Raw genomic sequence first — 17,607 nt, 5'->3', positions numbered from 1 at the left:
GTTGTTATTATACAAAAATTCAATCAAAGGGAGATACTTACTCAAAGATCCACCAAAATCTAGCACACAGGCTCACAACGTATCCTATAGTATCTGAATCGTCCTCTAAGACTATTCATCCGTCTTAGGATGATAGGCGGTACTAAATCGCAACTGCGTACCCATAGCCTTCAGTAGGCTCTCCCAAAACTTGGAGGTGAAGGTGGGGTCCCTGTCGGATACTATCGATCTCAAAGTCCCATGAAGTTGCAAAATTTCCTTCACATACAACTCAGCATACTGCTCCACAATATAAGTTGTCTTCATAGGCAAAAAGTGGGTTGATTTGGTGTACCTATCCACAATCACCCACAAAGAATCATACTGTCCTATAGTCTTTGGTAATCCAATCACGAAGTCCATCGTGATGTCCTCCAATTTCTACTCCAGAATCCCTAAAGGCTGCAACAACCCTACTAGCCTTTGATGTTTAGCCTTCACATGCTAACATGTTAAACACTTGGATACATAATCCACCACATCCCTCTTCATCCTTGGCCACCAATACAAAGTTATCAAGTCTTGGTCCATCTTCATTGTATCCAGATGTAAGGTGTAAGGAGTGGTATGAGACTCATCTATAATCTCTTGCCTAATCCTAGAATCCATCAGAATGCAAATCCAACCCTTATACCTCAGTGGACCCACAGTCACATTGTCCCTAACATGTACTCACGCCACCACATCTCTCTAACTCATTTCTTGCCTTTCTTTTTACCTACATAGAGAGTACCTATGAGCCAAGGCTCAACAAGAAGAGCAATATAGGAGACAACCCTCAAGCCCAAAACATAACAAATTCATAAACACATGATAGTCAACACAATCATAAATCATAACATCATAATCATAATTCATATTTCAATTTAATACAATACAATATATCTCATTATAATCCAAAAATATTGTTCTTGTAGCGGCCCACTGCCCTTGCGACAGCCTCTTGAGTCCGTACACTCAAGTTAAATCAACATGCATATACACACAAGTCTATATAGTTTGTACATTAATAAATCATCATAATATACAGACATAATAACACTCATGCTCATTGTAGTCCATACATGCATATATCCAAACATGTATCATGACCAAAACCAAATCATATCATTAACCATACTATCATAGTATGAATAATGTCAAGCATAAATCGATAAGCAAGAATGAATACCAAACATACTCTCTGCATGTAGGTGTCCACTCTTCTTACCTTACGTCCAACAATTAATTGATAACAACCCAAGTGCGATCTCCTTCAAGCATCCTTAAACAACCCTATGTCACAAACAATAAAGTTTAGGTTTAGTTTCTCCTTAAAACAAATCCTACCATTACTTTCATAAACCAATCTAGGCTCCAATTGGACCATAAACATATCCAATTAAGTCTACGAACCTTAACTTATGATCCCCTAAGGTTACCCATCAAAATCCATTGAAATCGCTTACTACCAACCTTATATCCCACTTAAGAATCTAAAATAATCACATCTAAACTTGGATTAGGTTCTATGATTGTATATATTTTCACAAGCTTTCCAACCATATAAAGAGCATCTAAATCTGACATCGGGGTCAAAAGTTATGCTCAAAATAAGAAACCAAAAAAATCATAACAAGAAAATGTATTTGAGCCGCGGTGCTTCCCAAAAGGGTCGCGGCACTGCCGAAGTGAGAGAGAATTTCAGAGACCAAATGAGATGCAATTGTGCCATGGCGCTCATCCACTTGAGTCGCGGCGCCAATGTGAAAAAACCCAGAAAAACTATGTTTTTCTCAACCATTTCGACCCCAAACATCCCAAAAAACTTGGGGACTCAAAACTTTGCACCATATCAGTTTATATAGCACTACATACATCATCAAGGTAGCATCTAAAAATCAAATCCAAGTCTCAAATCAAGAATTGACATTCTAGCGCTCTGAAACCCATTTTCCCCAATTCTGAAAACCAACCAATTCAATAGTTTTCAGTTTAAATCTAAGCCTCAATACATTCCTAAACATGTTTCTAACATCAATACATATAACCCAACAACATAGAATCATCAAATTATGAAAATCAACCGAAAGCCCCAAATTTTCATTAAGAACACAAGAAGAACAAAAGTATAAATTCCCTTACCTTTTTCTGAGATTTGAATCCTAGATGATGGTGAAGTGATTGCCAACAATCTAACCCTTTAAGAATCTCGAATTCCCCTTGGTATCTTAGAGGAAATCAAGAGCTTGCTAAAGAGAATTCTAGAGAAAATATGAGGAGAAGAAGAACATATGCTGAAAATGAAAGGGGAAAGCTAATGGTCATCTTTTCTATCCATTCACCATAAGACTAAAATGTCGCTCCTATCTATTTACCCACTTAGTCATCATCAAGGGTAATTCGGTAACCATGTCACTATTACTAATTACCTCAAATAATTATTCATATCGACCCAAGTCGAATATTTCCCTTTGTGACATTCCACTATTATCGCTTGAAAGAATCCATTATTGTCGAAAATCAACAAAATTCATACAACATATAAATCACATAAATGTCAGTACTCACAACTAACGGGTCTTAACATATAGCATTCACATAATTTACAAAATGACCAATACACCCTTGGTCAGCCCAATTTCCCAAAATAACCTTTCTCTAAGAAAGCAGATATTATAACTATCCCCCCACTTAAAATAATTTCGTCCCCTGAAATTTACCTGAACAATTCTGAATAGTTCTCTCTCATGTCCGACTCCAATTCCTAAGTCGCTTCTTCCACCGCAATGTTCTTCCATAGATACTTAACCAATGGAATTGTCTTGTTTCTCAACACCTTGTCCTTCTTATCCAATATCTATATTGGCTTTTCCTCATATGAATGATCTTCCTATAAGCTCAAGGTCTCATAGCTAAGCACATGAGACGAATCTGACACGTATTTTCTCAACATAGATGCGTGAAATACATTGTGCACTCCGAACAATGCTGGTTGCAATGCTAATCGATAAGCCACTTGCCCAATTCTTTCTAGAATCTCAAACAGGCCTACAAATCTGGGATTTAACTTCCTTTTCTTTTTGAATCTTCTAACTCCTTTCATTGGTGATACTATAAGGAAGACGTAATCACCAACTGAAAACTCTATATAACTTCTCTTGGGATCTCCATAACTCTTCTGTCGATCTTGAGATGCAATCCTCCGTGCTCTAATCCAAGCAATAGCTTCATTTGCTCCCCGAACTGATTCAGGGCCAAGAAGCTTACTTTCTCCCATCTCATCCTAGTGTATTGGAAATCTACATTTGCAACCATATAACATCTCATACGGTGCTACTTCAATAGTCACCTGATAACTGTTGTTGTAGGAGAATTCGATCAATGGGAAATACTTACTCCATGATCCACTAAAATTCAAGACACATGCTCTCAGTATATCTTCTAGAATCTGAATTGTTCCTTCACTCTATCCCTGTGTCTGTGGATGAAAAGCAGTACTAAATTTAAATTTGGTACCCATAGCTCTCTATAGACTCCCCAAAACTTTGGCGTAAAGGTTGGCTTTCTGTCTGACACAAAAGACTTTGGTGTCCCATGAAGTCTAACTATTTCATGGACATAAAATTGGGCATACTGGTCATCTGTATACAGTGTTCTAACATGTAGAAAGTGTGTTGTAATTGTGCATCTAGTAACAATCACCCAAATCAAATCATGTTGTTTCGTGATCGCAGGTAGTCCCAGCACGAAATCCATTGCTATATCTTCCCATTTCAATTCCGGAATGGACAAGGGTTGTAACAATCCAATATGGTATTATTATTATTATGAATAATAATGTAATATATATATATATTATGTGATAATAAGAGAATAAAAATTGTGATTCAGAAGAGTTTCAGAACATTGTCAGACAAGAAATTTATCATCTTCTTCTCTTATTTTTCCAACCTTTCTCAAGCCATAGCCCAAGTACTCATGTGTTGAGATAAACTTGTGATTTCTAAATTACAAATTCTTGTTCTTTATGTGCCCACCCACATCTTGAGGTGTAGAGAACACTCCGAAAGATCGTGGTCTGAGTATTCAAAGCGTTGGATGAAAAGACTCAAGGACACTTGATAGACTTCAACAGGAAAATATTTATGTCCTTAAATATTTGTATATGTTTGCATATAATACATAAGTGTGTGTATATATATGTATGCGTGTATTTCTATATATATACATGTATGAGCGTGTATATATATATGTTGCATGATTAATGATATTGCATATTAATGGTTCCTGTATGTATTCTTGAACATATAAACTGTTTATATGAGAGGTGAAATTTTTTTGGTTGTTTATCAATGGGCCCACTTTGCAATTTCCCTACGCACTCTGAATGTTTTTCCAACAATTGGTATCAAGAGCAGTCATTAATCCCTGCATATTATTAATTACTATGTGGGACTATGTGCATTTTATATTATATGTGATATATATTTGAATGGATGGATGTTTATATTGATGATGATAGATTCTTAAAGGTTGTTTATAATCATGTTTTTGGGTTTAGTAATGGTTCTTAATATTTCTAGATGAAAAATGTAAGCCAAATTTTGGGGCATAGGAATTTTGTAAATTTTTTTTCAAAATGCAAATTATAAAGTTGTTGTAATTGGATTCAACAGAGTTTGGCATGAAAATCGAGACGACATCACCTACATAGCTGACCGCCATGGCATGCACACCAAGGTGCCTTCCCAACCATTCGTACATTTGTAAGAACCGTACGACTCCGTCCCGATCGTCGCAGCCGCTCGTGTGCTCGCCACCACCGTGGTCGGCTGAGCTTCTCCATGCCGACGGGACCCCTTGCCGCTACCCCTCTTAATGACACACCTAGGGTTTGTGTCATGCAAACCCTAATGTGTTGTTACCCAAAATGTTGTAATTATTTAATTAATTAAAAATTTGAAATTGAATTAAAATTGTTTTAATTTGGTAATTTATATAATTAAAATAGTTTTGAATATTTTCCTTAATTAAAAATGTTTTAATTATTCTCTTCCATAATTAAAATATCCAAAATTAAAATTAATTTTATTTTTAATTTATTAAAATTAAATTGTTTAATTAAATAACTCAAATTCAAATTGGGCCTTACAAACTATTTGGGTGTCAAAACCCAAAGTTTAATTATTTTAAAATGTTGTTTAAAATAATTAAAAGTTGTATAATTCAAAATGGATATGGAAAGGGTGGCATTGACTTAACAAGACTACATCTCAAGGCTCGAGATCAAGACATTCTTAATCAGGGCTTAGCTAGTCTAGGTTACATTAATAATGTATATTTTTGAAAGTGTTGTAATTTTTTATAGAAATACCCAAAAGTTATCAACCTGCATTTATTTATTTATTATACCCAAATGTATATTTTTGAAGTGTTGTAATGTTTTGTCATGCATTATAATATGTCATTCATATACCCACACAATAAGCAATTAGCATGCATTACATTTGTGTATAAACATGATATTAGGAACGTTCTATATTTTATTATATGTTTATATATGATAATTCATATAATAATAAATTTAGTCTTAATTAGTTAAGATGATAAAATAAAATTGTTTAATTTACTGTAATGCCTCGAATTCTCCGATGTGGTTTAATAGCAGGATTAGTAGGTCGGGAGGGCCATATTTGTTTAAGTATGCCATTAAATGATATTATGCATGTATATGTGAATTATATTATAATATGATGTTAAATGCATGCATGTGGGACCACACTTTAATTACAGGGGTGTGATGATAATTTGACCCATTGAGGGTATAATTGTATATTTGTATGCATGTTGGTGATATGATGTTTAGACCACATTATAATGTGGGTTTTGTTCGAGCTATTCGGCATGAGACGATCTTAGATTATTGATTAGCGGTCTAGTCACAACAGGTTTAAGTTCGGGGCTCAGGATGAATCTCGGGGTGACTTTAATGTTAGAGCGTTACCGGGAATTAAAGGGTAACGTGATATAAATTATTGGTGTTTGAGTTTATCGAGAATAGCGGGAATTGGAGAGCGTTAATTATGATTAACGAGGTAGGTGGAAAATACAAATTTTGCCCTTGGGAGCCTTTAGAAACTATTAATTGACCTAGGGGTATAATGGTCATTTCACCCCTAGGATAGATATAACCATTTTTGAGCTCAAAGAAAAGAAGAAAATAGAGTATACTTGAAGCTTCTCCCATACCTATCTTCCCTTCAGTTTTCTTTGTGATTTTTGAACCATTCTTGAGAATTCAAGCTTGGGAAGTAAGCATTGGGAGTTTGGGAGTGTGTTCCTCCATTGAAGAGCATCATTAGCTGAGCTTTGGGTAAGTTTCTAACCATAGAATTCTCTGGGTTGCCCTGTTTTAGTTCTGTTTTACAGTTGTGATTTCTAGGTTGAGATCTTGGTTTTGTTGGGAGTTTTGGCTAGGGTTCTTATGGTTGTGATTTTTGGGGTGTGTTAGGATGGTTTTTGGGTTCATTTGGCATCAAAAATGGGATTTGGAAGCATTGGAAACAGATTGGAATCGAAGGAGATGAAGAAGGAGGTTTCAGGGGGCATCAAGTCTGGAGGTAGCGCTATAGTGCCCACCCTAGGGCGCTACAGCGCTACACAGGGGTCTTTTGGGTGTGTTGGGGGTTCTGAGTTTAGTGCTGGGGCACTAGGGATCAGCGTTGTAGCGCTACTCTATTCCTTCAAAGTCCCGTTTTGTGTGTTTTTAAGGTTATAATTGGTTGTGATTAGGTAGCCGCTAAGGAAGCAAAGGTCGATCGTTCTCAGGAGTTGTTCCTATTATTATTTCTAGTTCGAATTAGAGGTAAGAAAACTGCACCCCATATGTGACATGCATGGTTATTCTTGAGGCATGTTGATTGTGTAATGAGAACATGGATTGATTATTGAATGCTTAGCGAATCTTGCTCACTTGTGTATGGCACTGACTCATTAGTCAGAATTGGCAAAGGTGTCGGTATCAACTGTGAAGCTGTGACTCATTAGTCAGGTTCGGCAGTGGTATTGGGCACTGGTCACACGGTGCTGACTCATAAGTCAGGACGGCCTTAGCGTGTTCAACGCAAGCCAATAAAGATTAGATCTAATCGATATCTGCATTGGATGACTCAAAGAGCATTAATGCCGGACCGACCTCAAGTTTGATGAATACTATAAGCGCTTGTGTGGCTTACCCACCAGTCACTCATCTGTTAAGTTAGAGACTTACCTATCTGTCTCTCATCTGTTTAAGGCTAGTGGCTTACCTAGCAGCCACTCTTCTGCTTAAATTAGTGACTTGCTTGTCAGTCACTCAGTATGGTTTTCTAGAACCTCAAGTGATATTCACTCATCTGTTTAAGAGCTATAAGCTCTGTGTGATTATAATGATAATCATTTGGTAATGTTTATATTCTATATTGTGTTTTCTTGCTGGGCTTTGGCTCATGGGTGCTATGTGGTGCAGGTAAAGGGAAAGAAAAGCTCACCCAGCCTTGAGTGGAGAGCTTAGGTGGTGATGTGTACATATGCGGCCGCTTGACCACCACGACCAAGGAGTTCTCAGGGGAAACTAGGGGGTTTACCCTATTTTTGCCGCTTAGGTCGGCGGGGTTTGTAATTTTGAAACAGTAATGACCTTTTTGAGTTGTAAATAACCTGTAAATGTTCTTGTGGGCCCATGAACAGTTTTATGCATATAAAAAAATATATCCTTTCCTTTTTGTTGGTTTTTCACCTTAGCATGTTAATAACACTTAGAACACATTTTTAACCAAAGGACTCGGCTAGCGGGTCAAATTTCCGGTTCACCGTTCACCGTAACAGTTCTGGGATAACCAGGGTGTTACATTTACTATTTTAATGAAATATATTTTATTAAAATAAAAATGATATTCTTTTAATTAAAGAAAAATTAAAATTAGAATCAAGGGCAATATTTATTCATTTTATTTTTCTTAATTGGATTAGTAATTATTAGAATATCATTTGGTAAAAATAATTTAATTTATTTTTAGAACTAAAATTAAAAATATTGATTTTGTGAAAAGCACACTTTTCCAAAATAGTGAGTGGGAAAGGGAGTTACGACAATAAGTCCTATAGTCTCCATTATTGGTTGAACACGGAGAGGCACAGGAAGGACATCGTGTCACCTCCGTTTGCGGCCTCCCTAAGGAAAGGCTTCCAAATATGTTTATTTTATCTCAAGGTTGACTTCTCTTATGAGAATATAATTAATGATGTATTTCAAGTTTGACTGACCTTAAGACACACTTTTGAGTTAAGTCATTAATAAAAAATAATGAATTACACTCCAAAGATGTATCTAGGCTTTCGAACAGGACTTGTACATCTTGACCAAACTAACGGTAGTTCATAAGTCAAAAGAGAAAAATGTGTTTTTTTAACTTTTCACTTATGAAATTGAGATTTGTCTCAAAATTAATTTGGATTTAGTTTGGCCTACCCCAAGGCTGGTCCATTAATTGTCATATTAATTTATTATGCATTAGTATATAATTTTTATGTGTTTTTATATGTTGTATTCATGCATCATGTTTACTTTTCTGAATAATATATGGTATTTATTATATGTTTTAATTCATTATATTTTATTTATTTATTTCTAGCAACAATGTTTAATTATCTTAATCCTAATCATGGACCTTAAAATGTGAATGAACAAGTGAATCCTTATGACGGCTACCTAAGTACCTTTCATTTAGACTTCAACAATCTGGATGATTGGTACATTGGTATACATATAGTTCTGAGTAAAATAAAGTGTATGATGCAATCATTGATGTGCCTCCGGATGAGCCATCAACTTTATCTGATTATGGTGATCATAAAAAATATGTGGATTGAATGAGATCTGATTATCTAGGCCGTCATTGCATACCTAATATTATGCCTGATGATATTAAATCGAGATATGTATACCTCGATTCCACATATGAGATATGGGAAAAGATCAAAAGAGACTCTATTGATCACTTTAGAAGTTTGCAAGAAGAAATAGTATATATGATTTACTCATCTTCTTTTAATATATTTGAATAGTTGATTTAAATTTGTATGCCACAAACCATATTTTTCATCTTGTTTTTAGGAACGCATTATTCAAGAAAAGAAAAAAATGCGGAAATGAAACAAGAAGAGGATTGCAGATTGGTAGACAAATGAATAACTGGCATGAAATTTAGATTTTATTTTCAACTTTCTATTGAGTCTCTTTCTTTAAATTGCTTCTAGAATTCTTTATAGAAACAATATTTTAGACTCCTTTATTAATGAGTGAACAAGTTTAAAATTTCTTTTAAATAATAAATTCAGTTATTATTTCTGAAATATATTTGTTCCACCTATTTCATCAATGAGTATAAATGATAATTAGAAATTATTCATTATTGTGCAAAACATAGATTTAATAAAGAAGACATATTATTCCAACAACAATTAAGTGAAACATAAATGTGAATTATTTTTGGGATTGGTTTATAATTAAATAGACACATAAAACAAATAAAAGACAGTCTTTTATTAGAACCATTCATTGGTTCTCTCCCTGTTAATATAGCCTATTTATTAAAGTTAACCAAAAGATCTTTCTCTTATAAAGGCTCAAAAATCACATAATCATTTAGCTAATATACAGAGATGTGTGTTGAAACTTTTAATGTTCAAAGCTAAAAGAGATAATAAATAGTATGTCAATATTGATTGACATTTACTTAAAATATGTTTACATTTGTTAAATGCATATGCAAAATTTAAAGTAAAATCACTTAAAGACATGTTTGATCTGATCAAAAGGTAGTATAAACTCGAGTTCGGAATTCAAGTTATTTGCATGTGAACTTGGAATTCAAACCCAACTCACATACATCTAGAATGCTAAGCAACATTAGTATTTTTGAAATGGTATATAATCATATTAGATAAGATTAAATAGATAATGAGTGATCATTATCGTCTTTATTGCTTTTATCATTTTGACACTTGTTATACTCTGTACATGTTTGATTGTACAACATCAAAGACTTAAAATTTGGGATTCACAAGTAGTTATGTGAATAAATTGAAAGTTTTCCATGAAGTCATCTAGTGAAACAATGTAATAATCATAAGAGATTACAAAAGTGTTTGTATCTTTTAAATGCTACTTTAATGAAGCATGATTATTATAATCACTATATTTCTAGTTAATTAGTAATAGAAATAATAACTATAAGTTAAGTACGCAAGTTACTGATAATTAACAATGATAAAACCAAAGAATACCACAAATTCTGTAAAACTTTATTATAGTGGGAGCGTTAGTTCGTAACTACTCTGTTACAAACATAAAGTTTACTTGGTTGTGTGTAACACGATCTAACTATATTTCATTCATATACTAGTATGTAATGAGATATTTTAATAGAAAACAATGGTTGAAACACCATGAATCTAGAAATGGAATTTGGAATTCCTATGACATTTGGATTCTTAAACATCCAACTAAAGTTCATTAAACTTCAATTTGCAATAGGATATTCAAGATGAAGAGGAGAACAAATGAAAGTATAGACTTTTCAAAGTAAGGTTAATAGCTGAAGGCTATAAATAGAAAGAAGAAATTTATTATTCGAATAAATACGTTCTACTGTAATCAAGCTTAAATCTGTTTACATACTCTTATCTATTGCTTTTTGCATGAAGTATGAGATTTATTAAAATGGATGTCTAAGTAGTCTTTTCTGAATGGCGGACACGACAAAACCGTTTGAAGATCTCGGCCAAAAAGATTTGAAATAAAAGATCAAAAGCAATGTTTTTTTCAAGGCTTCTTAAATCCACCTTTGGATTTTAATGAGTCATCAGATCTTAAATATCTTTGATTTTATCAAAGATTCTGTTATGATTTTTATTCTTCATATTGATGGCATTCTGATCATTGGGAATGATGTAGAGAAATTATTAAAAAAATAGAGAAATGGTTATCTGAACATTTCTAAATATTATATTTGGAAAAACCAAATATGTTCTGTACATTCAAATCTTTAGAGATTGAAAGAACAATCTTTTGGAAATGTCTTAAGCAACTTATATAGATAAGAAGCTTAAATACTTTAGTTTGCAATACTCCAAGAAAGACTTTTTGCCTTCTCAGTAGGAGGATGTATTATCTAAATAATAATGTCAATTTATTATTTTACAAGAAAAGAAGGACATGAGACAGTTTTCCAACAACTCAGTGATGAATTGTTTTATGTATCGAATGTTATGTGCTGAAATTGACATTTGTTAAATAATGGGAATAGTCAGCAATTGTCAATCCAATGTTGGATTGAGTCATTGAATACTTATAAGGACTTAATTTTCTGAGTATCTTTAATATAATAGAGATTATATGTTTGTGTATTTAGGCAGTGACCTAAAATCCAAAAGGATGAAGTGATTTTCAATCAGATAGAAATCTTCGAAGATTGATATCAGAATCGGTTTCTATAACTGTGGAGGAAACACATTAATCTGGAAATGTGTTGGACATTTCAGAATTGTATATTCCATCATTGAAGCCGAAATGAAACAACTAATGAGCAGTTAAATAGGCTATTTGATTTAGTTGAGTTCTTTGTCATTCTAGAAAGGGTTTGAGACTTGAATAAGCTACTAGTACCTCATTGCCAAAACAATGATATAACTATTCTGGAAGAACTGAGAAATCATGAGAGGGGAAAGCACATGAAATGATGTATCATTTAATTTGAGAGACAATTTTACATAATTGATGTAACAATCTTGAAGATAGCTTCAAAAATAGTTTCTTACAAAACTGTTCACAAAGATTTTGTTAGACAGATTCGTTCAGGTTAATGTGAGTGACACATTGAAAAAGATGCCTCAATTTGCTTTAGGGCAAAAGGCAAATTGTTGGGAATAGTGCCCTTAAAGCAAATGTAGTTGACAAATATTTTAAATGAAATAAATAATTGGATTGAATTATTATATATATATATATAGACTATGCCATATATTATGTTGATAATATTAAGTAAATATGAGAAAATTCCAAAGTTCATCTATGTGGTCTTAATCTCATATTGGTATGAGAGGATCAAGATTGAGATAATGAACTTAAAATAGTTCGTAGTAAAATAAAGTTATGGAATCTTTAGATTAATTACTGCTAGTACGGTTTGCTAGTATTATGAATAGAAGTGCCCTAGATCCAAGTCACTAGTGTAATATGACACTTTAGGAACTAGATATAGTTATAAGGGTAAAGCAGTAATTTTATTATCTTTTAATTATGAACCATTAATAGAGGATTAACGTTGTATGTAATGATTATATCAATGAACACTTTATTCTTTAATAAAGTACTTTGTAAATATATGTCTATAATTATCAAGAGTTCAATCTTATATTTATAGTAGAGTAATCATGAGATTAATAAATATAATTATTTAATCAAAGAGCTTTGATTAATAATCTAATATATATTGGAGCTTGAAATTATAGTTCCATAGTCCCAAGGGTGGCTCTAACAACACCATATCAAGGTAAGAGTTTATACAAGGGTAAAACTGTAATTTTGAAATTTGAGAAGAATTTTATTCTTCAGGTCAAATATATAATTATATGATAATTGATGTTGAATAATTAATTTAGAATTAATTATTACATTTTGAAAATATATTTATTTATTAAAATATAGAATTTTCGAAATATATATAATAATTAATCACTTAATTTTTTAAATTAATTATTTTATTTGAGTGGGAGAAAATAAAAATTGTAAGTCAAAATAGTTCTGATTTATTGATTTTTAAAATGATAATGATAATTATGATCAATAATTTGAATTTTGAATTTTGAATTTAAATTTGAATTATGTTTGAGATATTTTCCTTAAAAAAATGATACAATATTTTGTGGGAATAATTTATTTAAATAAATAAAAGAAAATGGGAAAAATACAATTTCTGAATGGGAATAGTGCTACACGCATGACACAGTCCAAGGATTGTGCCATGCGTGTAAATGATATTGATAAAGTATCAATATTGTTTTAATTAATTAATAATTTGAAAAAAGATTTTTTCAAAATTAGTAAGTTAGATATTACCTAAATCAATTCCTATCATCATTATGATCGTATATTATTATTATTATGAATAATAATGTAATATATAATCCATATATATTATGTGATAATAAGAGAATAAGAATGGTGATTCAGAATAGTTTCTATAATTTGCAAGACAAGAAATTCTTCATCTTCTTCTCTTATTATTCCAACATTTCTCAAACCATAAGCCAAGTGCTCATGTGTTGAGATAAACTTGTTATTTCTAAATTTAAAACCCTTGTTCTATTTGTGCCCACCCACATCTTGAGGTGTAGAGAACACTCTGGAAGATCGTGGTTTGAGTATTCAAAGCGTTGGATAAAAAGATCGTTATTTATACAAAGAGACTCAAGGACACTTGATAGGATTCAAGAGGTAAATATTTATGTCCTTAAATATTCGTATACTTGTGCATATAATATATAGGTGTGTGTATATATATGTATATATATACATGTATAGACGTGTATATATATATATATGTTGCATGTTTGATGATATTGCATATTAATGGTTCCTGTATGTATTCTTGAATATATAAACTATTTATATAAGAGGTGGAAAATCTTTTGTTGTTTATCAACAGTCACACCATGCAATTTTCATGCGCACTCTAAATGTTTTTCCAGCAATTGGTATGGAGAGCTATCATCAATCCCTGCATATTGTTAATTATTGTGTGGAACTATGGGAATTTTTATATTATGTGTGATATATATTTGAATGGATGGATGCTTATATTGATAATGATGATAGATTCTTAAGGGTTGTTTATAATTGTGCTTTTGGGTTTAGGAATGGTTCTTAATATTTCTAGATGAATAATGTAATCCAATTTTGGGGGCATAGGAATTTTTTAATTTTATTTTTCGAAATGCAAATTATGAAATTGTTGTAATTGGATTCAACGAGGTTTGGCAAGAAAATCGAGATGACATCAGCACCACCGTTGATTTCCATGGCACGCACCCTGAGGTGCCTTCCCCATCGTCCGTACATCCGTACGGCGTGGTCGTACGGCTCCATCCCGTTCGTCGCTGCCGCTCGTGTGCTCGCCACCAATGTGGCTAGCCAAGCTCCTCCATGTCGCCGGGAACCCTTGCTGCCACCCCTCTTGATGACACACCTAGGGTTTGTGTCATGGAAACCCTAATTTGATGTTACCAAAATTGTTGTAATTATTTTATTAATAAAAAATTTAAAATTGAATTAAAATGGTTTTAATTTGGTAATTTCTATAATTAAAATAGTTTTGTTATTTTCATTAATTATAAATGTTTTAATTATTCTCTTCCGTAATAAAAATTATTTTAATTAAAATATCCAAAATTAAAATTATTTTTAAATTTAGTTTATTAAAAATAAATTGTTTAATTTTATTTTTAATTAAATAAGCCAAATTCAAATTGGGCCTTAGAAACTATTTGGGTGTTAAAACCCAAACTTTAATTATTTTAAAAGATTTTTAAAAATAATTAAATGTTGTATAATTCATAATGGATATGGAAAAGGGTGGCATTGGCTCAACAAGACTACATCTCAAGGCTCGAGATCAAGGCGTTCTTAATCAAGGCTTAGCTAGTCTAGGTTACATTTTCATGTATATTTTGCAAGTGTTGTAATTTTTTCTTGAAATACCTAAAAGTTACCCACCCGCATTTATTTATTTATTATAGATGTCTGAATATGATTAAAATGTTTAATGTTTTGTCATGCATTATAACATGCCATTCATTACCCACATTTGTCATGCATTATAACATGCAATTAACATGCATTACATTCGTGTAGAAACATGCTATTAGGAACGTCCTATATTTTATTATATGTTTACATATGATAATTCATATAATAATAAATTTACTATTAATTATTTAAGATGATAAATTAAAATTGTATAATTTATTATTTTGATGAAAAATGTTTTATTAAAATAAAAATTATATTCTTTTAATTAAACCAAAATTAAAATTAGAATTAAAGACACAATTTATTCATTTTATATTTCTTAATTGGATTAGTAATTATTAGAATATCATTTGGTAAAAATAATTTAATTTATTTTTAGAACTAAAATTAAAAATATTGATTTTGTGAAAAGCACACTTTTCCAAAATAGTGAGTGGGAAAGGGAGTTACGACAATAAGTCCTATAGTCTCCATTATTGGTTGAACACGAAGAGGCACAGGAAGGACATCGTGTCACCTCCGTTTGCGGCCTCCCTAAGGAAAGGCTTCCAAATATGTTTATTTTATCTCAAGGTTGACTTCTCGTATGAGAATATAATTAATGATGTATTTCAAGTTTGACTGACCTTAAGACACACTTTTGAGTTAAGTCATTAATAAAAAATAATGAATTACACTCCGAAGATGTATCTAGGCTTTCGAACAGGACTAGTACATCTTGACCAAACTAACGGTAGTTCATAAGTCAAAAGAGAAAAATGTGTTTTTTAACTTTTCACTTATGAAATTGAGATTTGTCTCAAAATTAATTTGGATTTAGTCTAGCCTACCCCAAGGCTGGTCTATTAATTTTCATATTAATTTATTATGCATTAGTATATAATTTTTATGTATTTTTATATGTTGTATTCATGCATCATGTTTACTTTTCTAAATAATATATGGTATTTATTATATGTTTTAATTCATTATATTTTTTTTATTTATTTCTAGCAACAATGGTTAATTCTCTTAATCATAATCAAGGACCTCAAAACGTGATAGAATAAGTAAATTCTTATGCGACTACCTAAGTACCTTTCATTTAGACTTCAACAATCTTGATGATTGGTACAAAGGCATACATATAGTTCTAAGTAAACTAAAGTGTATGATGCAATCATTGATGTGCCTCTAGATGAGCCATCAACTTTATCTGATTATGATGATCATAAAAAATATGCGGATGGGATGAGATCTGATTACTTGGCTCGTCATTGCATACCGAAGACTATGCCTGCCAATATTAAATCGAGATATGTAAACCTTGATTCCACATACAAGATATGGGAAAATATCAAAACTGACTCTGTTGATCACTTTAGAAGTTTGCAAGAAGAAATGGTAAATATGAATTACTCATATCCTTTTAATATATTTGAATAGATGATTCAAATTTGTATGCCACAAACCATATTTTTCATCTTGTTTTCAGGAACGCATTATTCAAGAAAAGAAAGAAATGCGAAAAGAAACAAGGAGAGGGTTGCAAAGTAGTAGACAACGGAATGACTGGCATGGAATTTAGTTTTTATTTTCAACTTTCTATTAAGTCTGTTTCTTTAAATTGCCTTTAGAATTCTTTCTGGAAACACTATTTTAAACTCCTTTATTGATGAGTGAACAAGTTTAATATTTCATTTAAATAATAAATTCAATTGTTATTTCTAAAATATATTTGTTCTACCTATTACATTAATGAGTATAAATGATAGTTATGAATTATTGATTATTGTGAAAAATATAGATTTAATAAGAAGACATATTATTCCAACAACTACTAAGTGAAACATAAGATGTGATACAATTTTGGCAACCGAGCCTACCGGACATCAACTTAGGCCCGTCATATATTTCCGAACACCTTAAGTCCATCCATACTTATCTTCTTAATGTACCTGAAATATTAGGGTCAAACATATCTCAAAACTAGGTAATAAACTAAAATACCTAATTTTCCTTACCTTGAGTGTGGAAAAGATAAGAAAGAGAGAGTGTAACGACCCAAATTCGCTATTAAGGCTTAAGGGCCTTGAGTAGTGTGCCTGGAGGGCATAATGAGATTTTGTGTGTGATTTTAATGAGTTTAATACATGATTATGATTTAATGCACGTTATATGACTATTTGATTATTTGAGACGCATGACTATGTGAATTAGTATGCATGTAGACCTGATTATCTTAGAAAGAGCATAATTGTAATTTGGCCATTTTGGGCATGACTGTGTTGATATCTGTGATCTGTGACTCGAGACGATCCTAGAATGAGCGGGTTAGCGGAAAAGTCAAAGCGGGAATCTATACCCGGCTTGGGTTAAGCCTGGGGAGTTTAAATGAGAATTTGGAAAATATATTGAGGTTAATCTTGATGATGAGGAATGTATATTTGGTGATTTATGAGGTATTGGGTAGCAAGCGGGAAATTATTAGGAACACTTGAGGAATTAGTGGGAATTTGGGTAATATGACTAAAATGTCCCTACATGGGCTTAAAGGTTTAGAATTATTAGGGAGGGCATTTTGGTCTTTAGGCTTGTTAGAGATGAGTAAAAGGGAGCTTTATACTTAGTGGATTTTGTAGAAAAAGAGTTAAGGCTGAAAAAGAAAGAAAGAAGGAAGAGAAAGGGAAAAGAGAGAAAAGTTGAAGGGTTTTGTTCCAAAAGAATCGGTTTATGGCTCTCCCATCATTTCCCTT

At 32.2% G+C, this 17,607-nt stretch overlaps 1 protein-coding gene across 1 annotated transcript; it reads right to left on the bottom strand.

The window, feature by feature from the left end:
* Positions 1–2,911: 2,911 nt before the first annotated feature.
* On the bottom strand, positions 2,912–3,298 carry LOC133825064 (uncharacterized). Its single transcript, XM_062258062.1, has one exon. It carries the CDS (start codon positions 3,296–3,298, stop codon positions 2,912–2,914), a length of 387 nt encoding a protein of 128 aa, XP_062114046.1.
* Positions 3,299–17,607: the final 14,309 nt, after the last annotated feature.

This window comes from Humulus lupulus, chromosome 1 (genome assembly GCF_963169125.1).
Source record: "Humulus lupulus chromosome 1, drHumLupu1.1, whole genome shotgun sequence".
Taxonomy (NCBI): domain Eukaryota; kingdom Viridiplantae; phylum Streptophyta; class Magnoliopsida; order Rosales; family Cannabaceae; genus Humulus; species Humulus lupulus.
The sequence above is the reverse complement of the archived record's forward strand: the minus strand, read 5'-3'. Positions and strand labels throughout refer to the sequence as shown.